Source organism: Oncorhynchus masou, chromosome 10 (assembly GCF_036934945.1).
Source record: "Oncorhynchus masou masou isolate Uvic2021 chromosome 10, UVic_Omas_1.1, whole genome shotgun sequence".
NCBI classification, from domain to species: domain Eukaryota; kingdom Metazoa; phylum Chordata; class Actinopteri; order Salmoniformes; family Salmonidae; genus Oncorhynchus; species Oncorhynchus masou.
In genome coordinates, this window is record NC_088221.1 from 51,585,795 (window position 1) to 51,609,479 (window position 23,685).

Genomic DNA, 23,685 nt, shown 5'->3' on the forward strand with positions numbered 1-23,685 from the left:
GGTACAACATGGACTCTAGTAATACCATTACATGGTTTAGACAGGGAACAACATGGACTCTAGTAATACCATTACATGGTTTAGACAGGGAACAACACGGACTCTAGTAATAGCATGTAATGGTTTAGACAGGGTACAATATGGACTCTAGTAATACCATTACATGGTTTAGACAGGGTACAACATGGACTCTAGTAATACCAATACATGGTTTAGACAGGGAACAACATGGACTCTAGTAATACCATGTAATGGTTTAGACAGGGTACAACATGGACTCTAGTAATACCAATACATGGTTTAGACAGGGAACAACATGGACTCTAGTAATACCATTACATGGTTTAGACAGGGTACAACATGGACTCTAGTAATACCAATACATGGTTTAGACAGGGAACAACATGGACTCTAGTAATACCATGTAATGGTTTAGACAGGGTACAACATGGACTCTAGTAATACCATTACATGGTTTAGACAGGGAACAACATGGACTCTAGTAATACCATGTAATGGTTTAGACAGGGTACAACATGGACTCTAGTAATACCATTACATGGTTTAGACAGGGAACAACATGGACTCTGGTAATACCATTACATGGTTTAGACAGGGAACAACATGGACTCTGGTAATACCATTACATGGTTTAGACAGGGAACAACATGGACTCTGGTAATACCATGTAATGGTTTAGACAGGGTACAACATGGACTCTAGTAATACCATGTAATGGTTTAGACAGGGTACAACATGGACTCTAGTAATACCATTGTAATGGTGCGTCACGTGTTTATACCCTATTTGACTGGTGATGTCATTGTGGTGATGTCATCATATTCCACACAGGAAGAAGGCGTGACCAAGACAGATGAACTGAACAAGTTGTCAGATCCAGGAACAGAAGCTGTCATGCGCCGAGTCTTTAAGGAGTTTATCATGGACGCCAGGTTGGTAACCTTAACAACAGCATCAAACTGTTAATAAAACTGGGGTTAACCGGTGGGGTGTTGTGTTGGGCGTGAAGAGGTTAATACAGCTTCGGCTGTGTCGGTCTCTCCCGGTTCTCTCCCGTGGTGTGCCACAATGCAGAGGTTAATACAGCTTCGGCTCTGTGTCGGTCTCTCCCGGTTCTCTCCCATGGTGTGCCACAATGCAGAGGTTAATACAGCTTCGGCTCTGTGTCGGTCTCTCCCGGTTCTCTCCCGTGGTGTGACACAATACTCTCTTTTATCCTTTTATATGGCCTCCACAGCTGGTTGGTTCTTTCCCCTAGTTACCTCCACGGCTGGTTGGTACTTTCCCCTAGTTACCTCCACGGCTGGTTGGTACTTTCCCCTAGTTACCTCTACGGCTGGTTGGTACTTTCCCCTAGTTCCACGGCTGGTTGGTTACTTTCCCCTAGTTACCTCCACGGCTGGTTGGTACTTTCCCCTAGTTACCTCCACGGCTGGTTGGTACTTTCCCCTAGTTACCTCTACGGCTGGTTGGTACTTTCCCCTAGTTACCTCTACGGCTGGTTGGTACTTTCCCCTAGTTACCTCTACGGCTGGTTGGTACTTTCCCCTAGTTACCTCCACGGCTGGTTGGTACTTTCCCCTAGTTACCTCCACGGCTGGTTGGTACATTCCCCTAGTTACCTACACGGATGGTTGGTACTTTCCCCTAGTTACCTCCACGGCTGGTTGGTACTTTCCCCTAGTTACCTCCACGGCTGGTTGGTACTTTCCCCTAGTTTCCTCCACGGCTGGTTGGTACTTTCCCTAGTTACCTCCACGGCTGGTTGGTACTTTCCCCTAGTTACCTCCACGGCTGGTTGGTACTTTCCCTAGTTACCTCCACGGCTGGTTGGTACTTTCCCCTAGTTTCCTCCACGGCTGGTTGGTACTTTCCCTAGTTACCTCCACGGCTGGTTGGTACTTTCCCTAGTTACCTCACGGCTGGTTGGTACTTTCCCTAGTTACCTCCACGGCTGGTTGGTACTTTCCCTAGTTTCCTCCACGGCTGGTTGGTACTTTCCCCTAGTTACCTCCACGGCTGGTTGGTACTTTCCCCTAGTTACCTCCACGGCTGGTTGGTACTTTCCCTAGTTTCCTCCACGGCTGGTTGGTACTTTCCCCTAGTTTCCTCCACGGCTGGTTGGTACTTTCCCTAGTTACCTCCACGGCTGGTTGGTACTTTCCCCTAGTTACCTCCACGGCTGGTTGGTACTTTCCCCTAGTTACCTCCACGGCTGGTTGGTACTTTGCCCTAGTTACCTCCACGGCTGGTTGGTACTTTCCCCTAGTTACCTCCACGGCTGGTTGGTACTTTCCCCTAGTTACCTCCACGGCTGGTTGGTACTTTCCCCTAGTTACCTCCACGGCTGGTTGGTACTTTCCCCTAGTTACCTCCACGGCTGGTTGGTACTTTCCCCTAGTTACCTCCACGGCTGGTTGGTACTTTCCCCTAGTTACCTCCACGGCTGGTTGGTAGTTACCTCCACGGCTGGTTGGTACTTTCCCCTAGTTACCTCCACGGCTGGTTGGTACTTTCCCCTAGTTACCTCCACGGCTGGTTTGTACTTTCCCCTAGTTACCTCCACGGCTGGTTTGTACTTTGCCCTAGTTACCTCCACGGCTGGTTTGTACTTTCCCCTAGTTACCTCCACGGCTGGTTGGTACTTTCCCCTAGTTACCTCTACGGCTGGTTGGTACTTTCCCCTAGTTACCTCCACGGCTGGTTTGTACTTTCCCCTAGTTTCCTCCACGGCTGGTTGGTACTTTCCCCTAGTTACCTCCACGGCTGGTTGGTACTTTCCCCTAGTTACCTCTACGGCTGGTTGGTACTTTCCCCTAGTTACCTCCACGGCTGGTTTGTACTTTCCCTAGTTACCTCCACGGCTGGTTTGTACTTTCCCTAGTTACCTCCACGGCTGGTTGGTACTTTCCCCTAGTTACCTCCACGGCTGGTTGGTACTTTCCCCTAGTTTCCTCCACTGCTGGTTGGTACTTTCCCCTAGTTACCTCCACGGCTGGTTGGTACTTTCCCCTAGTTACCTCCACGGCTGGTTGGTACTTTCCCCTAGTTACCTCCACGGCTGGTTGGTACTTTCCCCTAGTTACCTCCACGGCTGGTTTGTACTTTCCCCTAGTTACCTCTACGGCTGGTTTGTACTTTCCCCTAGTTACCTCTACGGCTGGTTGGTACTTTCCCCTAGTTACCTCCACGGCTGGTTGGTACTTTCCCCTAGTTACCTCCACGGCTGGTTGGTACTTTCCCCTAGTTACCTCCACGGCGGGTTGGTACTTTCCCCTAGTTACCTCCACGGCTGGTTGGTACTTTCCCCTAGTTACCTCCACGGCTGGTTGGTACTTTCCCCTAGTTACCTCCACGGCTGGTTTGTACTTTCCCCTAGTTACCTCCACGGCTGGTTTGTACTTTCCCCTAGTTACCTCCACGGCTGGTTGGTACTTTCCCCTAGTTACCTCCACGGCTGGTTGGTACTTTCCCCTAGTTACCTCCACGGCTGGTTGGTACTTTCCCCTAGTTACCTCCACGGCTGGTTGGTACTTTCCCCTAGTTACCTCCACGGCTGGTTGGTACTTTCCCCTAGTTACCTCCACGGCTGGTTGGTACTTTCCCCTAGTTACCTCCACGGCTGGTTGGTACTTTCCCTAGTTACCTCTACGGCTGGTTGGTACTTTCCCTAGTTACCTCTACGGCTGGTTGGTACTTTCCCTAGTTACCTCTACGGCTGGTTGGTACTTTCCCTAGTTACCTCCACGGCTGGTTGGTACTTTCCCTAGTTACCTCCACGGCTGGTTGGTACTTTCCAATAGTTACCTCCACGGCTGGTTGGTACTTTCCCTAGTTACCTCCACGGCTGGTTGGTACTTTCCCCTAGTTACCTCCACGGCTGGTTGGTACTTTCCCCTAGTTACCTCCACGGCTGGTTGGTACTTTCCCCTAGTTACCTCCACGGCTGGTTGGTACTTTCCCCTAGTTACCCTAACACTGTTGATCATATGGTGGAAACTGAGAACACTGTTGACCACAGGGTGGAAACTGACAACACTGTTGACCACAGGGTGGAAACTGACAACACTGTTGATCATATGGTGGAAACTGACAACACTGTTGACCACAGGGTGGAAACTGACAACACTGTTGACCACAGGGTGGAAACTGACAACACTGTTGACCACAGGGTGGAAACTGACAACACTGTTGACCACAGGGTGGAAACTGACAACACTGTTGACTATATGGTGGAAACTGACAACACTGTTGACTATAGGGTGGAAACTGACAACACTGTTGACTATAGGGTGGAAACTGACAACACTGTTGACTATAGGGTGGAAACTGACAACACTGTTGTCCACAGGGTGGAAACTGAGAACACTGTTGACTATATGGTGCATGTGTCCTGGTACTAATAGTAACTCAAACGTGTGTGTGTGTGTGTGTGTGTGTGTGTGTGTGTGTGTGTGTGTGTGTGTGTGTGTGTGTGTGTGTGTGTGTGTGTGTGTGTGTGTGTGTGTGTGTGTGTGTGTGTGTGTGTGTGTGTGTGTGTGTGTGTTCTGCTGCAGGACATTCATAGCCTTTGCAGAAGTGAAAGTGAGAATGAACCATCTGACCGTGTTGGATAAGAAACGCCTGACCATGTGTAAACAGGAGCTGGTTGGTGCCCTGGCCTCTAGACCCTACCTTCTGAGAGACAGTATTGTTAAATTATGGTGATGATGATGGTGGTGGTGGTGGTGATGATGATGATGGTGGTGGTTATGATGATGGTGATGATGGTAGCGGTGATGATGGTGGTGATGATGGTAGCGGTGATGATGGTGGTGAGGATGGTGGTGGTGATGATGATGATGATGGTGGGGATGGTGGTGGTGATGGTGGTGGTGGTGGTGGGGATGATGATGATTATGGTGGTGGTGGTGGTAGGTATGATGATGATGATGATGGTGATGATGGTGGCGGTGATGATGGTGGTGGTGGTGGTAGGTATGATGATGATTATGGTGGTGATGATGGTGGTATTGATGATGATGGTGGTGATGATGATGATGGTGGCGATGAAGGTGATGATGATGTTCCCCCTACAGGAGAGTATGGTCGGAAAGGCAGAAACCATCTCAGAGGGGAAGAGGAAGGCTCGCAGTGTGAAGGAGATGTTGCAGGAGGCTCTAAATCTCACACAGAAACTGAGATTCCTAGTGGAAGAGGTGTGTGTGTGCGCGCGTGCGTGTGAGTAGCGTATTGACAGTGTGTATCCCAGAGATGACACTGAGCTGGTTTCTCTCTCTATTAGCCCCAGCACACCATCCCAGATGTGTTTGTGTGGATGCTGAGTAACAACAAGCGCGTGGCTTATGCCCGCATCTCTGCCCGTGACCTGATCTACTCTGCCAGCCCTGAGGAGAGAGGCAAAGACTGTGGCAAGATCCAGACTTTATTCTTGAAGGTAAAGAGACTCACAGCAGTCATTGCTGTTCTTGTTTCCAGCACCTCTCCAATTATTTTTTAGGGATGTGCTTAAACTCATTGTTTTCACAAACAGGCTGAGTTTACATACTGTACATGTCCTTATAATATAGCTCATTTACATTTTAATTAATGGGTTTTATACATAGTACCTGTCAGAAGGTTTGGACACGCCTACTCATTCCAGGGTTTTTCTTTATTTGTACTATTTTCTACATTGTAGAATAATAGTGAAAACATCAAAACTATGTTAAACAAATCAAAATATATTCTATATTTGAGATTTTTCAAAGTAGTCACCGTTTGACTTGATGACAGTTTTGCACACTCTTGGCATTCTCTCAACCAGCTTCACGAGGTAGTCACCTGGATTGCATTGTGCCTTCTTAAAAGTTCATTTGTTGAATTTCTTTCCTTCTTAATGCATTTGATCTAATCAGTTGTGTTGTGACAAGGTAGGGGTGGTATACAGAAGATAGCCCTATTTGGTAAAAGACCAAGTCCATATTATAGCAAGAACAGCATTCCAGGTGAAGCTGGTTGAGAGAATGCCAAGAGTGCGCAAAGCTGTCATCATGGTGGCTATTTGTAGAATCTCGAATAAAAAATAGATTTTGATTTGTTTAAAACATTTTTGGTTACTACATAATTCCATATGTGTTATTTCATAGTTCTGATGTTTTCACTATTCTACAATGTAGAAAATAGTAAAAAATAAAGAAAAACCCTGGAATGAGTAGGTGTTTCCAAACTATTGACTGGTACTGTATACCAGTAGTGAGAGAAGTGATTTTCACAGGCACTACGAGGACCCCTCGAAAAGTAGTGTTCTATATAGGGATTAGGGTGCACAGTTTGATGATGTCTTCTCCTTTACTACCCCAGCCCCCAGAGAAGACTGTAGCAGGCTGGTCAGTTCAGTCCAAATGTACCATACTATATAGTGAATAGAGTGCCATTCTTGTGATGTCCTCTCCTTTTCTGCCCCAGCCCCCAGGGAAGCGTGTAGCAGGCTGGTCAGTTCAGGCCAAATGTACCATACTATATAGTGAATAGAGTGCCATTCTTGTGATGTCCTCTCCTTTTCGGCCCCAGCCCCCAGGGAAGCGTGTAGCAGGCTGGTCAATTCAGTCCAAATGTACCATACTATATAGTGAATAGAGTGCCATTCTTGTGATGTCCTCTCCTTTACTACCCCAGCCCCCAGGGAAGCGTGTAGCAGGCTGGTCAATTCAGTCCAAATGTACCATACTATATAGTGAATAGAGTGCCATTCTTGTGATGTCCTCTCCTTTTCGGCCCCAGCCCCCAGGGAAGCGTGTAGCAGGCTGGTCAGTTCAGTCCAAATGTACCATACTATATAGTGAATAGAGTGCCATTCTTGTGATGTCCTCTCCTTTTCTGCCCCAGCCCCCAGGGAAGCGTGTAGCAGGCTGGTCAATTCAGTCCAAATGTACCATACTATATAGTGAATAGAGTGCCATTCTTGTGATGTCCTCTCCTTTTCGGCCCCAGCCCCCAGGGAAGCGTGTAGCAGGCTGGTCAGTTCAGGCCAAACTGGATGTGTACCTGTGGCTGGGCAGCTGCAGAGACTCCTCTCATGTGCTGGATAACCTGCCTGGAGGTTTTGAGCCCAAAGGGGGCGCCACTGAGGAGCAGCTTCTACCTGCCATCCTACCTGTACATCTGGCATATAGAGGTAGGACGGACGGATGGCCGGACGGACAGAGAGAGGGAGAGACAGACAGATGGACAGAGAGAGAGAGGGAGAGACGGACAGAGAGGGAGAGACAGACAGATAGAGAGCGGGAGAGACAGAGAGGGAGAGACAGCCAGACGGAGAGGGAGAGACAGCCAGACGGAGAGGGAGAGACAGCCAGACGGAGAGGGAGAGACAGCCAGACGGAGAGGGAGAGACAGCCAGACGGAGAGGGAGAGACAGCCAGACGGAGAGGGAGAGACAGACGGACAGGGAGAGGGAGGGACAGACGGACAGAGAGAGGGAGAGAGAGGGAGAGACAGACAGGCAGACAGACGGACAGAGAGAGGGAGGGACAGACGGACAGAGAGAGGGAGGGACAGACGGACAGAGAGAGGGAGAGACAGACAGGCAGACAGAGGGAGAGACAGATGGACAGACAGAGGGAGAGACAGACGGACGGACAGACGGACAGAGAGAGGGAGAGACAGACAGACGGACAGAGAGAGGGAGAGACAGACAGACGGAGAGGGAGAGACAGACGGACAGAGAGAGGGAGGGACAGACAGACAGGCAGACAGAGGGAGAGACAGACAGACAGACGGACGGACGGACGGACGGACGGACGGACAGAGAGAGGGAGGAGGGACAGACGGACAGAGAGAGGGAGAGACAGACAGGCAGAGGGAGAGACAGACGGACAGACAGAGGGAGAGACAGACAGTCAGAGGGAGAGACAGACGGACGGACAGACGGACAGAGAGAGGGAGAGACAGACAGACGGACAGAGAGAGGGAGAGACAGACAGACGGACAGAGAGAGGGAGGGACAGACGGACAGAGAGAGGGAGGGACAGACAGACAGACAGGCAGACAGAGGGAGAGACGGACGGACGGACGGACGGACGGACAGAGGGAGGGAGGGACAGACGGACAGAGAGAGGGAGAGACAGACGGACAGAGAGAGGGAGAGACAGACAGGCAGAGGGAGAGACAGACAGACGGACAGACAGAGGGAGAGACAGACAGACGGACAGACAGAGGGAGAGACAGACAGACGGACGGACGGAGGGAGGGAGGGACAGACGGACAGAGGGAGGGAGGGACAGACGGACAGAGGGAGGGAGGGACAGACGGACAGAGAGAGGGAGGGACAGACGGACAGAGAGAGGGAGAGACAGACAGGCAGACAGACGGACAGAGAGAGGGAGGGACAGACGGACAGAGAGAGGGAGAGACAGACAGGCAGACAGACAGACTTTGGGAATAATAACCTGTTTCTCTTCCCTCCAGACGAGCACAAGTTCCAGATGCGCGCCCACATGTACCAGGCTCGAGGGCTGATAGCAGCAGACTCTACAGGACTCTCAGACCCCTTCGCCAGGGTCACCTTCCTGACACAAAGCCACACCACGGCCGTAAGGTCCACAAACTCTCATAGGATGGGATCTAGCTACAGAGAAGGTCCCTAAGAAGAAAAGGGGCTTTTGAAGGGTGTAGTTCTAACCAGGGTTGGAGTTATCCATCTATTTAGTTTCCAAGTGCTATTTACTTTGAGAGATTTTTTATTCTCCAGCTAGACTTTCGATTCATTTCCTGACTTACTAACCCCATCTATGTTTCATAGTACTACCTATGACCCAATCTGTGGCACTAAGTTCTATCTCTGACCCAATCTGTGGCACTAAGTTCTATCTCTGACCCAATCTGTGGCACTATATTCTACCTATGACCCAAACTGTGGCACTAAGTTCTACCTATGACCCCAGTCGTAGTTCTAAGTGTTCTCTGTGCCTCTTAGATCATCAACCAGACGTTAACCCCGACCTGGAACCAGATGTTGTTGATGACCCGGGTCACGCTGCATGGAGACCTAGCTCACCTGGAGCAGGAGCCACCGTGCATCGTCATCGAGGTGTATGATGACGATGCTCTGGTGAGCTAACAAACCAACCCCCTTCTCTCTGACGTTACGATATGCCTTCATTTCAACAGACACAGTGCCAGTCTCTTGCTCACGTTGGCAAGAGATCAGAAACAGACTGGCGACCAGCGACCAGGATATACTTTCATCACTTAAAACGTAAAGGTTAAAGGTTAAATAAAAATCAAAAGGTGAAAATATATTGGTTTAAGTGAATCCCTTGACGACAGTGACCTTTACAGAATTGATTTATAATCCAGTTGGAGTGTCTGGTGTCGGGACAGCCTATTAAAATTGGGTAGCTATCCTGCTCCCATAAGGATTTGTCTCTGTGCTCTGAGATTTCAGCACATATTTATTCACCTGTATGCATCTTGTGCTTCTTTTCCCCCAGGGCAAGGCAGAGTACCTGGGCAGCACGGTGGCAGTGCCCGTGGTGAGGGTGTCAGAGCAGCCCTACTCTCCTCCCCAGCTCCAGTACAGTCCTCTGTTTTCTGGATTCCAATCTGGGGAGAACTGCTGGGGGCCTTTGAGCTCATACAGGTAGGGCCCTACTGGAGACTGAGGTACAGCATGAAACACTATTCCCTATGTAGTACAATGGATATGTTTGTTTTGAATTCTGTCAAGCTGAGTCGAGGGAGATTCATAGTTTAGTAATGCTGAGTGGAGGGAATTCAGAGTTTAGTAATGCTAGGTGGAGGGGAATTCAGAGTTTAGTAATGCTGAGTGGAGGGAATTCAGAGTTTAGTAATGCTGAGTGGAGGGGAATTCAGAGTTTAGTAATGCTAGGTGGAGGGGAATTCAGAGTTTAGTAATGCTGAGTGGAGGGGAATTCAGAGTTTAGTAATGCTGAGTGGAGGGGAATTCATAGTTTAGTAATGCTGAGTGGAGGGGAATTCAGAGTTTAGTAATGCTGAGTGGAGGGGAATTCAGAGTTTAGTAATGCTGAGTGGAGGGAATTCATAGTTTAGTAATGCTGAGTGGAGGGAATTCATAGTTTAGTAATGCTGAGTGGAGGGGGAATTCAGAGTTTAGTAATGCTGAGTGGAGGGGAATTCAGAGTTTAGTAATGCTGAGTGGAGGGGAATTCATAGTTTAGTAATGCTGAGTGGAGGAATTCAGAGTTTAGTAATGCTGAGTGGAGGGGAATTCATAGTTTAGTAATGCTGAGTGGAGGGGAATTCAGAGTTTAGTAATGCTGAGTGGAGGGGAATTCATAGTTTAGTAATGCTGAGTGGAGGGGGAATTCAGAGTTTAGTAATGCTGAGTGGAGGGGGAATTCATAGTTTAGTAATGCTGAGTCGAGGGGAATTCAGAGTTTAGTAATGCTGAGTCAAGGGGAATTCAGAGTTTAGTAATGCTGAGTGGAGGGGAATTCAGAGTTTAGTAATGCTGAGTCAAGGGGAATTCAGAGTTTAGTAATGCTGAGTGGAGGGGAATTCAGAGTTTAGTAATGCTGAGTGGAGGGGGATTCATAGTTTAGTGATGCTGAGTGGAGGGGAATTCAGAGTTTAGTAATGCTGAGTGGAGGGGAATTCAGAGTTTAGTAATGCTGAGTGGAGGGGAATTCAGAGTTTAGTAATGCTGAGTCGAGGGGGAATTCAGAGTTTAGTAATGCTGAGTGGAGGGGAATTCAGAGTTTAGTAATGCTGAGTGGAGGGGAATTCAGAGTTTAGTAATGCTGAGTGGAGGGGAATTCAGAGTTTAGTAATGCTGAGTGGAGGGGAATTCAGAGTTTAGTAATGCTGAGTGGAGGGGAATTCAGAGTTTAGTAATGCTGAGTGGAGGGGGATTCAGAGTTTAGTAATGCTGAGTGGAGGGGGAATTCAGAGTTTAGTAATGCTGAGTGGAGGGGAATTCAGAGTTTAGTAATGCTGAGTGGAGGGGAATTCATAGTTTAGTAATGCTGAGTCAAGGGGAATTCAGAGTTTAGTAATGCTGAGTGGAGGGGAATTCAGAGTTTAGTAATGCTGAGTCAAGGGGAATTCAGAGTTTAGTAATGCTGAGTGGAGGGATTCAGAGTTTAGTAATGCTGAGTGGAGGGAATTCACAGTTTAGTAATGCTGAGTCAAGGGGAATTCAGAGTTTAGTAATGCTGAGTGGAGGGGAATTCAGAGTTTAGTAATGCTGAGTCAAGGGGAATTCAGAGTTTAGTAATGCTGAGTGGAGGGGAATTCAGAGTTTAGTAATGCTGAGTGGAGGGAATTCATAGTTTAGTAATGCTGAGTCAAGGGGAATTCAGAGTTTAGTAATGCTGAGTGGAGGAATTCAGAGTTTAGTAATGCTGAGTCAAGGGGAATTCAGAGTTTAGTAATGCTGAGTGGAGGGGAATTCAGAGTTTAGTAGTAATGCTGAGTGGAGGGGAATTCACAGTTTAGTAATGCTGAGTCAAGGGAATTCAGAGTTTAGTAATGCTGAGTGGAGGGGAATTCAGAGTTTAGTAATGCTGAGTCAAGGGGAATTCAGAGTTTAGTAATGCTGAGTCAAGGGGAATTCAGAGTTTAGTAATGCTGAGTGGAGGGGAATTCAGAGTTTAGTAATGCTGAGTCAAGGGGAATTCAGAGTTTAGTAATGCTGAGTCAAGGGGAATTCAGAGTTTAGTAATGCTGAGTGGAGGGGAATTCAGAGTTTAGTTATGCTGAGTGGAGGGGAATTCAGTTTAGTAATGCTGAGGGAGGGGAATTCAGAGTTTAGTTATGCTGAGTGGAGAGACCTGATGCTGAGTGGAGGGGAATTCAGAGTTTAGTAATGCTGAGTGGAGGGGAATTCAGAGTTTAGTAATGCTGAGTGGAGGGGAATTCAGAGTTTAGTAATGCTGAGTGGAGGGGAGTTAGTAATGCTGAGTGGAGGGGATTCAGAGTTTAGTAATGCTGAGTGGAGGGGGATTCAGAGTTTAGTAATGCTGAGTGGAGGGGAATTCATAGTTTAGTAATGCTGAGGAGGGGAATTCACAGTTTAGTAATGCTGAGTGTAGGGATTCAGAGTTTAGTAATGCTGAGTGGAGGGGAATTCAGAGTTTAGTAATGCTGAGTGGAGTGTAGGGAATTCAGAGTTTAGTAATGCTGAGTGGAGGGGAATTCAGAGTTTAGTAATGCTGAGTGGAGTGGGGATTCAGAGTTTAGTAATGCTGAGTGGAGGGGAATTCAGAGTTTAGTAATGCTGAGTGGAGGGAATTCAGAGTTTAGTAATGCTGAGTGGAGGGGAATTCAGAGTTTAGTAATGCTGGAGTCAGACGTTTAGAGGGGAATTCAGAGTTTAGTAATGCTGAGTGGAGGGGAATTCAGAGTTTAGTAATGCTGAGTCAAGGGGAATTCAGAGTTTAGTAATGCTGAGTGGAGGGGAATTCAGAGTTTAGTAATGCTGAGTGGAGGGGAATTCACAGTTTAGTAATGCTGAGTCAAGGGGAATTCAGAGTTTAGTAATGCTGAGTGGAGGGGAATTCAGAGTTTAGTAATGCTGAGTCAAGGGGAATTCAGAGTTTAGTAATGCTGAGTGGAGGGAATTCAGAGTTTAGTAATGCTGAGTGGAGGGAATTCATAGTTTAGTAATGCTGAGTCAAGGGGAATTCAGAGTTTAGTAATGCTGAGTGGAGGGGAATTCAGAGTTTAGTAATGCTGAGTCAAGGGGAATTCAGAGTTTAGTAATGCTGAGTGGAGGGGAATTCAGAGTTTAGTAATGCTGAGTGGATGGGAATTCACAGTTTAGTAATGCTGAGTCAAGGGGAATTCAGAGTTTAGTAATGCTGAGTGGAGGGAATTCAGAGTTTAGTTATGCTGAGTGGAGGGGAATTCATAGTTTAGTAATGCTGAGTCAGGGAATTCAGAGTTTAGTTATGCTGAGTCGAGGGGAATTCAGAGTTTAGTAATGCTGAGTCGAGGGAATTCAGAGTTTAGTTATGCTGAGTCAAGGGGAATTCAGAGTTTAGTTATGCTGAGTGGAGGGGAATTCAGAGTTTAGTAATGCTGAGTGGAGGGGAATTCAGAGTTTAGTAATGCTGAGTGGAGGGGGAATTCATAGTTTAGTAATGCTGAGTGGAGGGGAATTCAGAGTTTAGTAATGCTGAGTGGAGGGGAATTCAGAGTTTAGTAATGCTGAGTGGAGGGGGAATTCATAGGTTAGTAATGCTGAGTAGAGGGGAATTCACAGTTTAGTAATGCTGAGTGGAGGGGGATTCAGAGTTTAGTAATGCTGAGTGGAGGGGAATTCAGAGTTTAGTAATGCTGAGTGGAGGGGAATTCAGAGTTTAGTAATGCTGAGTGGAGGGGAATTCAGAGTTTAGTAATGCTGAGTGGAGGGGAATTCAGAGTTTAGTAATGCTGAGTGGAGGGGAATTCAGAGTTTAGTAATGCTGAGTGGAGGGGAATTCAGAGTTTAGTAATGCTGAGTGGAGGGGGATTCAGAGTTTAGTAATGCTGAGTGGAGGGGAATTCAGAGTTTAGTAATGCTGAGTGGAGGGGAATTCAGAGTTTAGTAATGCTGAGTGGAGGGGAATTCAGAGTTTAGTAATGCTGAGTCGAGGGAATTCAGAGTTTAGTAATGCTGAGTGGAGGGAATTCAGAGTTTAGTAATGCTGAGTGGAGGGGAATTCATAGTTTAGTAATGCTGAGTGGAGGGGAATTCATAGTTTAGTAATGCTGAGTGGAGGGGGAATTCAGAGTTTAGTACTGCTGAGTCGAGGGGAATTCAGAGTTTAGTACTGCTGAGTCGAGGGAATTCAGAGTTTAGTAATGCTGAGTGGAGGGAATTCAGAGTTTAGTAATGCTGAGTCAAAAGGGGAATTCATAGTTTAGTAATGCTGAGTGGAGGGGGAATTCAGAGTTTAGTAATGCTGAGTGGAGGGGAATTCAGAGTTTAGTAATGCTGAGTGGAGGGGAATTCAGAGTTTAGTAATGCTGAGTGGAGGGGAATTCAGAGTTTAGTAATGCTGAGTGGAGGGGAATTCAGAGTTTAGTAATGCTGAGTGGAGGGGGATTCAGAGTTTAGTAATGCTGAGTGGAGGGGAATTCAGAGTTTAGTAATACTGAGGGGAATTCAGAGTTTAGTAATGCTGAGTGGAGGGGAATTCAGAGTTTAGTAATGCTGAGTCAAGGGGAATTCAGAGTTTAGTAATGCTGAGTGGAGGGAATTCAGAGTTTAGTAATGCTGAGTGGAGGGGGATTCAGAGTTTAGTAATGCTGAGTGGAGGGAATTCAGAGTTTAGTAATGCTGAGTCAAGGGGAATTCAGAGTTTAGTAATGCTGAGTGGAGGGGAATTCAGAGTTTAGTAATGCTGAGTCAAGGGGAATTCAGAGTTTAGTAATGCTAGGTGGAGGGGAATTCAGAGTTTAGTAATGCTGAGGGAATTCAGAGTTTAGTAATGCTGAGTCAAGGGGAATTCAGAGTTTAGTAATGCTGAGTGGAGGGGAATTCAGAGTTTAGTAATGCTGAGTGGAGGGGAATTCAGAGTTTAGTAATGCTGAGTGGAGGGGAATTCAGAGTTTAGTAATGCTGAGTGGAGGGGGATTCAGAGTTTAGTAATGCTGAGTGGAGGGGAATTCAGAGTTTAGTAATACTGAGGGAATTCAGAGTTTAGTAATGCTGAGTGGAGGGGAATTCAGAGTTTAGTAATGCTGAGTCAAGGGGAATTCAGAGTTTAGTAATGCTAGGTGGAGGGGAATTCAGAGTTTAGTAAGGGGAATTCAGAGTTTAGTAATGCTGAGTCAAGGGAATTCAGAGTTTAGTAATGCTGAGTGGAGGGGAATTCAGAGTTTAGTAATGCTGAGTGGAGGGGAATTCAGAGTTTAGTAATGCTGAGTGGAGGGGAATTCAGAGTTTAGTAATGCTGAGTGCAGGGGAATTCAGAGTTTAGTAATGCTGAGTGGAGGGGAATTCAGAGTTTAGTAATGCTGAGTGGAGGGGAATTCAGAGTTTAGTAATGCTGAGTGGAGGGGAATTCATTCTCTGTTCTGTCTCGCGCCCTGATTTTTCTCCCACTCTGTAAGTAGTGGTTGTTTCATTGTTATTCATCTCATAGATCCCAGAGTCAGGAGAAGAGTATCTGCCTGCGCTGGACGAACCAGACGGTCAGATCTACCCTGTACCTGGCAACATTAGACCTGTACTGAGCAGGTATCGATTAGAGGTGAGAGGGAGATCAACCTGGAGTGCAGTACCTCTAGAATAGGTGGCAGGGCATTATTCCACTGTGTGTTAGTTGGAATGGGATGATATGTTTTGTGTATGTACTTTGTTTGGTAGTTCCTATGTGATATTAAATGATTCTGTTCTGGGTGTTGTTCTGGGTGCTGTTCTGGGTGTTGTGACTGTGTTCTCTGTGTCGTCCAGGTGTTGTTCTGGGGCCTGAGGGAGCTGAAGAAGGTGCAGCTCCTGTCTGTGGACCGTCCCCAGGTGTTTATCGAGTGTGCTGGGAAAAGCCTTCGCTCCTCTGTTATCCAGAGCTACAAGACCAACCCAAACTTCACCACGCTGGTGAACGCCTTCGACCTGGTAACTAACACGACCAACCCACACTTCACCACGCTGGTGAACGCCTTCGACCTGGTAACTAACACGACCAACCCACACTTCACCACGCTGGTGGTAACTAACACGACCAACCCACACTTTACCACGCTGCTGAACGCCTTCGACCTGGTAACTAACACGTACAACCCTCACTTTACCACGCTGGTGGTAACTAACACGACCAACCCACACTTCACCACGCTGGTGGTAACTAACACGACCAACCCACCCTTCACCACGCTGGTGGTAACTAACACGACCAACCCACCCTTCACCACGCTGGTGGGTAACTAACATGACCAACCCACACTTCACCACGCTGGTGGTAACTAACACGACCAACCCAAACTTCGCCATGCTGGTGGTAACTAACACGACCAACCCAAACTTCACCACGCTGGTGGTAACTAACACGACAAACCCACACTTCACCACGCTGCTGAACGCCTTCGACCTGGTAACTAACACGACCAACCCACACTTCACCACGCTGGTGGTAACTAACACGACCAACCCACCCTTCACCACGCTGGTGGTAACTAACACGACCAACCCACACTTCACCACGCTGGTGGTAACTAACACGACTGGTGGTAACAACCCAACACTTCACCACGCTGGTGGTAACTAACACGACCAACCCACACTTCACCACGCTGGTGGTAACTAACACGACCAACCCACACTTCACCACGCTGGTGGTAACTAACACGACCAACCCACACTTCACCACGCTGGTGGTAACTAACACGACCAACCCAACTTCCCACACTTAACACGACCAACCCAAACTTCACACTGGTGGTAACTACGACAACGAACACTTCACCAACCCACACTTCACCACGCTGGTGGTAACTAACACGACCAACCCACACTTCACCACGCTGGTGGTAACTAACACGACCAACCCAAACTTCACCACGCTGGTGGTAACTAACACGACCAACCCAAACTTCACCACGCTGGTGGTAACTAACACGACCAACCCACACTTCACCACGCTGGTGGTAACTAACATGTAGAATAGTGGACAGGTGTTATCTGTTAACGAGGTAGAATAGTGGACAGGTGTTATGTTAACGAGGTAGAATAGTGGGCAGGTGTTATGTTAACGAGGTAGAATAGTGGACAGGTGTTGTCTGTTAACGAGGTAGAATATGTTGGGCAGGTGTTATGTTAACGAGGTAGAATAGTGGACAGGTGTTGTCTGTTAACGAGGTAGAATAGTGGACAGGTGTTGTCTGTTAACGAGGTAGAATAGTGGACAGGTGTTGTCTGTTAACGAGGTAGAATAGTGGGCAGGTGTTGTCTGTTAACGAGGTAGGTAGAAGGTGTTGTCTGTGGAATGGTGTTGTTATCTGTTAACGAGGTAGAATAGTGGACAGGTGTTGTCTGGTGTTGTGGACTGGTGTTGTCTGTTAACGAGGTAGAATAGTGGACTGGTGTTGTCTGTTAACGAGGTAGATTTGTGGACAGGTGTTATCTGCCTCCCACATGACACCTTATTCCTTATGTCCTTTAGTTCTCTGGTCAAAAGTAGTGCACTATAAAGGGAACCGGGTGCCATTTGGGATACAGACAGAGATACATGCAGAGTTGACCTTCCATCTTTTTCTCCTCCCTGTCTGTCCCTTCCCACAGGAGCTGCCTGAGAATGAGAACCTTCACCCTCCCCTGAACATCAGTGTGGTGGACTGGCGAGCATTTGGACGCTCCACCGTGGTGGGAAACTACACCATCAACAACCTGAAGCCCTTCAAATACACCCCTCCTCCAGCGCTGTCCGCACCAACCTCACCACGGGTACCTGAGAGCAGAGAGGGTAAAAGTCAAATTACAGACCTCTACATGCTTTGTAAGTAGGAAAACCTGCAAAATCGTCAGTGTTCTCCCCACTGTATATCATCATGAACCCACCCTATTACCCCTCTCTCCAGCTGGCAAATCCTACAAATGGTTTCTTGTTGTAACAACGTCCTTTCAACCGGTTTTGTCCGCTGGGATACCGACTGTTGAACAGGACGTTCAGGCGGTGCTGTTTGACCGACTGTTGAACAGGACGTTTAGGTGGCGCTGTTTGACCGACTGTTGAACAGGACTTTCTGGTGGTGCTGTTTGACCGACTGTTGAACAGGACTTTGAGGTGGTGCTGTTTGACCGACTGTTGAACAGGACTTTCTGGTGGTGCTGTTTGACCGACTGTTGAACAGGACGTTCAGGTGGCGCTGTTTGACCGACTGTTGAACAGGACGTTCAGGTGGCGCTGTTTGACCGACTGTTGAACAGGACTTTGAGGTGGCGCTGTTTGACCGACTGTTGAACAGGACTTTCTGGTGGTGCTGTTTGACCGACTGTTGAACAGGACTTTGAGGTGGCGCTGTTTGACCGACTGTTGAACAGGACGTTCAGGCGGTGCTGTTTGACCGACTGTTGAACAGGACGTTCAGGTGGTGCTGTTTGACCACCCCGTGGTGTGCTTTGTGTTTTCAGATTTAGGTATGATGCCCCAGTCTAATGTCGACAATGTAATCCCTTTGTCATCTGAGGACGTCTCAATCAACATCTACCAGGAGATCTCTCCTACACCCCCACCACCACCTCCACCCGCACCAGACAAGAAGGAAAAGGTGAGAGGAAGAAGAGACACACACACACACACACACACACTACACACACTACACACCCACACACACTACACACACACACACACTACACACACACTACACACACACACACTACACACACTACACACACTACACACACACACACACACACACACATTAACAAGCGTTCTCCGTATAAAACAGGAATGGAGGAAGAGCACTCGGAAGTCTACTAAGAGAAGGAAGCGCACCGTAGCAGATGAGTCTGGGGATAACGTCCTCGACTGGTGGTCCAAGTACTACGCCTCAGTAGACAAAAGACAGCAGGTAAAGGTATCCAAACACTATTGGTCCATGTGTTGGACTGTAGTTGGTCCACGCGTTGGGCTGTAGTTGGTCCACGCGTTGGGCTGTAGTTGGTCCACGTGTTGGACTGTAGTTGGTCCATGTGTTAGACTGTAATTGGTCCATGTGTTGGACTGTAGTTGGTCCACGCGTTGGGCTGTAGTTGGTCCACGCGTTGGGCTGTAGTTGGTCCACGCGTTGGGCTGTAGTTGGTCCACGTGTTGGACTGTAGTTGGTCCATGTGTTGGACTGTAATTGGTCCATGTGTTGGACTGTAGTTGGTCCACGCGTTGGACTGTAGTTGGTCCACGCGTTGGGCTGTAGTTGGTCCACGCGTTGGGCTGTAGTTGGTCCACGCGTTGGGCTGTAGTTGGTCCACGCGTTGGGCTGTAGTTGGTCCACGCGTTGGACTGTAGTTGGTCCACGTGTTGGACTGTTGTTGGTCCATGTGTTGGACTGTAGTTGGTCCATGTGTTGGACTGTAGTTGGTCCATGTATTGGATTGTAGTTGGTCCACACGTTGGGCTGTAGTTGGTCCACGGGTTGGGCTGTAGTTGGTCCACGCGTTGGGCTGTAGTTGGTCCACGCGTTGGGCTGTAGTTGGTCCACGCGTTGGGCTGTAGTTGGTCCATAGAAATGGACCAGAGAGCACACCCTCTATGGTCCTAAACTAAACTGAGGACCTCTGTTATCTCTCCAGGCCAAGCAGAAGGAGGTACATCCCTTTCCATACATCTATGATAATGGTGAGTAAGAGCTTTAACACATTTTCCAGACAGGAAACTTTTTCAAACAACTGATTGACTGTTCAAATTAAATCAAAATAGTTTTCATCGTCACATGCTTTGTAAAACAACAGGTGTAGACTGTGAAATGCATGCTTACGGGGCCCTTCCTTGGAAATATTCAACAAATAATAACACAAGGAATAAATCCACAATGAGTTACAATAACTTGGCTATATACACGGGTACCAGGCTATATACACGGGTACCAGGCTATATACACGGGGCGCCAGGCTATATACACGGGGTACCAGGCTATATACACGGGGTACCAGGCTATATACACGGGTACCAGGCTATATACACGGGGCGCCAGGCTATATACACGGGGCGCCAGGCTATATACACGGGGTACCAGGCTATATACACGGGGCGCCAGGCTATATACACGGGCGCCAGGCTATATACACGGGGCGCCAGGCTATATACACGGGGCGCCAGGCTATATACACGGGGCGCCAGGCTATATACACGGGGCGCCAGGCTATATACACGGGGCGCCAGGCTATATACACGGGGCGCCAGGCTATATACACGGGGCGCCAGGCTATATACACGGGGCACCAGGCTATATACACGGGGCACCAGGCTATATACACGGGGCACCAGGCTATATACACGGGGTACCAGGCTATATACACAGGGCACCAGGCTATATACACAGGGCACCAGGCTATATACACGGGGCGCCAGGCTATATACACGGGGTACCAGGCTATATACACGGGGCACCAGGCAAAATACACGGGGTAACCAGGCTAAATATACATAGGGTACCAGGCAGTATACTGGGGTGCCAGGATAGATAATAGACAGTAACACGGGGTGCCAGGCTATATACACGGGGCACCAGGCTATATACAGGGCACCAGGCTATATACACGGGGTGCCAGGCTATATACACGGGGTACCAGGCAGTATACTGTAGGTAGGGCGCCAGGCTAGATAATAGACAGTAACAGGCAGTATACTGTAGGGGTACCAGGCTATAAGACAGTAACGGGGCGCCAGGCTATATAAGACGGGGCGCCAGGCTATATAGGTAGGGGTAAAGGATAGATAATAGACAGTAACAGCAGCGCCAGGCTATATACAGGATAGATAATAGACAGTAACAGCAGGGCGCCAGGCTATATACACAGGGCACCAGGCTTTGTACAAGGGGTACCAGGCTATATACAAGGGGTACCAGGCTATATACCCGGGGTACCAGGCAAAATACACGGGGTAACAGGTAGGGGTAAATGATAGATAATAGACAGTAACAGCAGTATACTGTAGGTAGGGGTAAAGGATAGATAATAGACAGTAACAGCAGTATACTGTAGGTAGGGGAAAAGGATAGATAATAGACAGTAACAGCAGTATACTGTAGGTAGGGGTAAAGGATAGATAAGACAGTAACAGCAGAATACTGTAGGGGTAAAGGATAGATAATAGACAGTAACAGCAGTATACTGTAGGGGTAAAGGATAGATAATAGACAGTAACAGCAGTATACTGTAGGTAGGGGAAAAGGATAGATAATAGACAGTAACAGCAGTATACTGTAGGTAGGGGTAAAGGATAGATAATAGACAGTAACAGCAGTATACTGTAGGTAGGGGTAAAGGATAGATAATAGACAGTAACAGCAGTATACTGTAGGTAGGGGTAAAGGATAGATAATAGACAGTAACAGCAGTATACTGTAGGTAGGGGTAAAGGATAGATAATAGACAGTAACAGCAGTATACTGTAGGTAGGGGTAAAGGATAGATAATAGACAGTAACAGCAGTATACTGTAGGTAGGGGTAAAGGATAGATAATAGACAGTAACAGCACTATACTGTAGGTTGGGGTAAAGGATAGATAATAGACAGTAACAGCAGTATACTGTAGGTAGGGGTAAAGGATAGATAATAGACAGTAACAGCAGTATACTGTAGGTAGGGGGTAAAGGATAGATAATAGACAGTAACAGCAGTATACTGTAGGTAAGGGGTAAAGGGGGGTAGAAGCTGTTCAGGGCAGAGAGAACAGACTATGACTTGAGTGCCAGAGTTTTTATTGTTGTTAAGGTTTTTGGTGTCTTTTGAGTTTATTTTCTTCATGAATACAGTAACTTTGGACAGCGCCTCACACCACATTGTTGTTTATTACCGTATTTCCATTCCAAACCTTGCTGTGATTGCTGTGTATTACCGTATTTCCATTCCAAACCTTGCTGTATTTCCATTCCAAACCTTGCTGTATTTCCATTCCAAACCTTGCTGATTTCCATTCCAAACCTTGCTGTATTTCCATTCCAAACCTTGCTGTCATTGTTGTGTATTACCGTATTTCCATTCCAAACCTTGCTGTATTTCCATTCCAAACCTTGCTGTATTTCCATTCCAAACCTTGCTGTATTTCCAGTCCAAACCTTGCTGTATTTCCATTCCAAACCTTGCTGTCATTGTTGTGTATTACCGTATTTCCATTCCAAACCTTGCTGTCATTGTTGTGTATTACCGTATTTCCATTCCAAACCTTGCTGTCATTGTTGTGTATTACAGTATTTCCATTCCAAACTTTGCTCTCCGATGGAGTAGACTCCTTGGGTAAGGACATGCATAGCAAGACAGTAGTAATTTATCGCATGGTTCCTTGGGTAAGGATATGGCTAGCATAACAGTAGTAATTCATCGCATGGTTCCTAACTTCCCTCTATCAATCATTTTTTGGTGGCAAGTATAGTCCATTGCACCCCAATACAATAGTGTTTTGGGGGAAGGGGGGGGGGGGGGTCTATGGGTGTCACAAGGTCGGTATCCATAGATGGTGTTACACCTAGCAACCTATTTAGCAATCATAGCCAACTGTAATTGTTTGCACCTGAGTTGCACCTTGGTTGCTTCGTGCTTAATAATTCAGTTATTTTCCTTCATCTAACTGGACATCTAGATGTTTACTTTACTGTTGTTTATGTGTACAGTTGAAGTCAGAAGTTTACATACACCTTAGCCAAATACATTTAAACTCAGTTTTTCACAATTCCTGACATTTAATCCCAGGAAAAATTCCCTGTTTTAGGTCAGTGAGGATCACCACTTTCTTTTAAGAATGTGAAATGTCAGAATAATAGTAGAGAGAATTATTTATTTCAGCTTTTATTTTCTTTCATCACATTCCCAGTGGGTCAGAAGTTTACAATTTTGGCCCATTCCTCCTGACAGAGCTGGTGTAAGTAACTGAGTCAGGTTTGTAGGCCTCCTTGCTCGCACACGCTTTTTCAGTTCTGCCCACAAATGTTCTATAGGATTGAGGTCAGGGCTTTGTGATGGCCACTCCAATACCTCCTGCAGCAAAGCATCCCCACAACATGATGCTGCCACCCCCGTGCCACAACATGATGCTGCCACCCCCGTGCTTCACGGGTCTTCGGCTTGCAAGCCTCCCCCTTTTTCCTCCAAACATAACGATGGTCATTATGGCCAAACAGTTCTATTTTTGTTTCATGAGACCAGAGGATATGGCTTCTTCCTTGCTGAGCGGCCTTTCAGGTTATGTCTATATAGGACTCGTTTCACTGTGGACATAGTGGTAAACCGTCCATCGCACCGTCTGGGGTAGTCGTGCCTTGGTTAAGTCTGTGAGGGGAGAAGCTATTGCGGCAAAGTTAGGGTATAAATCGACTGTAGTACCCCGCTAACCCCAGGAAAGGCTTCACCTGCCTCTTGGGTCGGGGGACCAGCCATCCCCTAAAGGCAGCCTTTTTTTTCTTTATCTTGGGGTTTCACATTTCCCCTCCCGATCTGATATCCCAGGTACTCCACCTCGGCGTAGCCCAGCTTGCACTTGTGGGGGTTTGCGGTCAGACCTGCATCCCTTAGCGCATCAACCACTGCCCGTATTCTACAAATTTGGGACTCCCAACTGTCACTGTGCACAATTATGTCATCCCAAACTGTGCGGCCGCAGGATACAGTCCATGCGTCGCTGAACGGTCGCTGGTGCCCCGTGGAGCCCAAAAGGAAGAACTCAGTAGTGGTGAAGTCCCGAACTCCCGGGACCGTTGCCTGCCAGTACCCCTTCGTCAGGTCCAAGGTGCTGACTATCTTGCCCTCCCCAAGCGGTCGATCAGTTCATCCATCCGGGGCATGGGGTAGGCATCAAACTTACTGACCTCGTTCAGGCCCCGGAAGTCATTGCAGAAGCGGACGGTTCCCGTCCGGTTTCGGAACCAGCACTATATGGCTACTCACTGTGGTACTCCTGTAGTACCCCCATCTCTAGCATTGTTGTCACTTCCCGCTGGACCGCCACCCTCCGGGCTTCTGGTATCCGGTATGGACGTTTACGCACTTTTTCTCCCGGACA

At 47.6% G+C, this 23,685-nt stretch overlaps 1 protein-coding gene across 1 annotated transcript in view; it reads left to right on the top strand.

The window, feature by feature from the left end:
* Window positions 1–23,685, top strand: part of fer1l6 (fer-1 like family member 6) — a 68,125-nt gene that overhangs the window by 23,881 nt on the left and 20,559 nt on the right. The window contains 15 exon segments of the mRNA XM_064976978.1: window positions 853–953; window positions 4,578–4,668; window positions 5,100–5,219; window positions 5,306–5,458; window positions 6,994–7,177; window positions 8,470–8,594; window positions 8,978–9,112; window positions 9,495–9,606; window positions 9,609–9,643; window positions 15,117–15,224; window positions 15,428–15,589; window positions 17,252–17,432; window positions 18,101–18,237; window positions 18,418–18,540; window positions 19,259–19,304. Of these exon segments, the coding sequence (XP_064833050.1) occupies window positions 853–953; window positions 4,578–4,668; window positions 5,100–5,219; window positions 5,306–5,458; window positions 6,994–7,177; window positions 8,470–8,594; window positions 8,978–9,112; window positions 9,495–9,606; window positions 9,609–9,643; window positions 15,117–15,224; window positions 15,428–15,589; window positions 17,252–17,432; window positions 18,101–18,237; window positions 18,418–18,540; window positions 19,259–19,304 (1,813 nt within the window).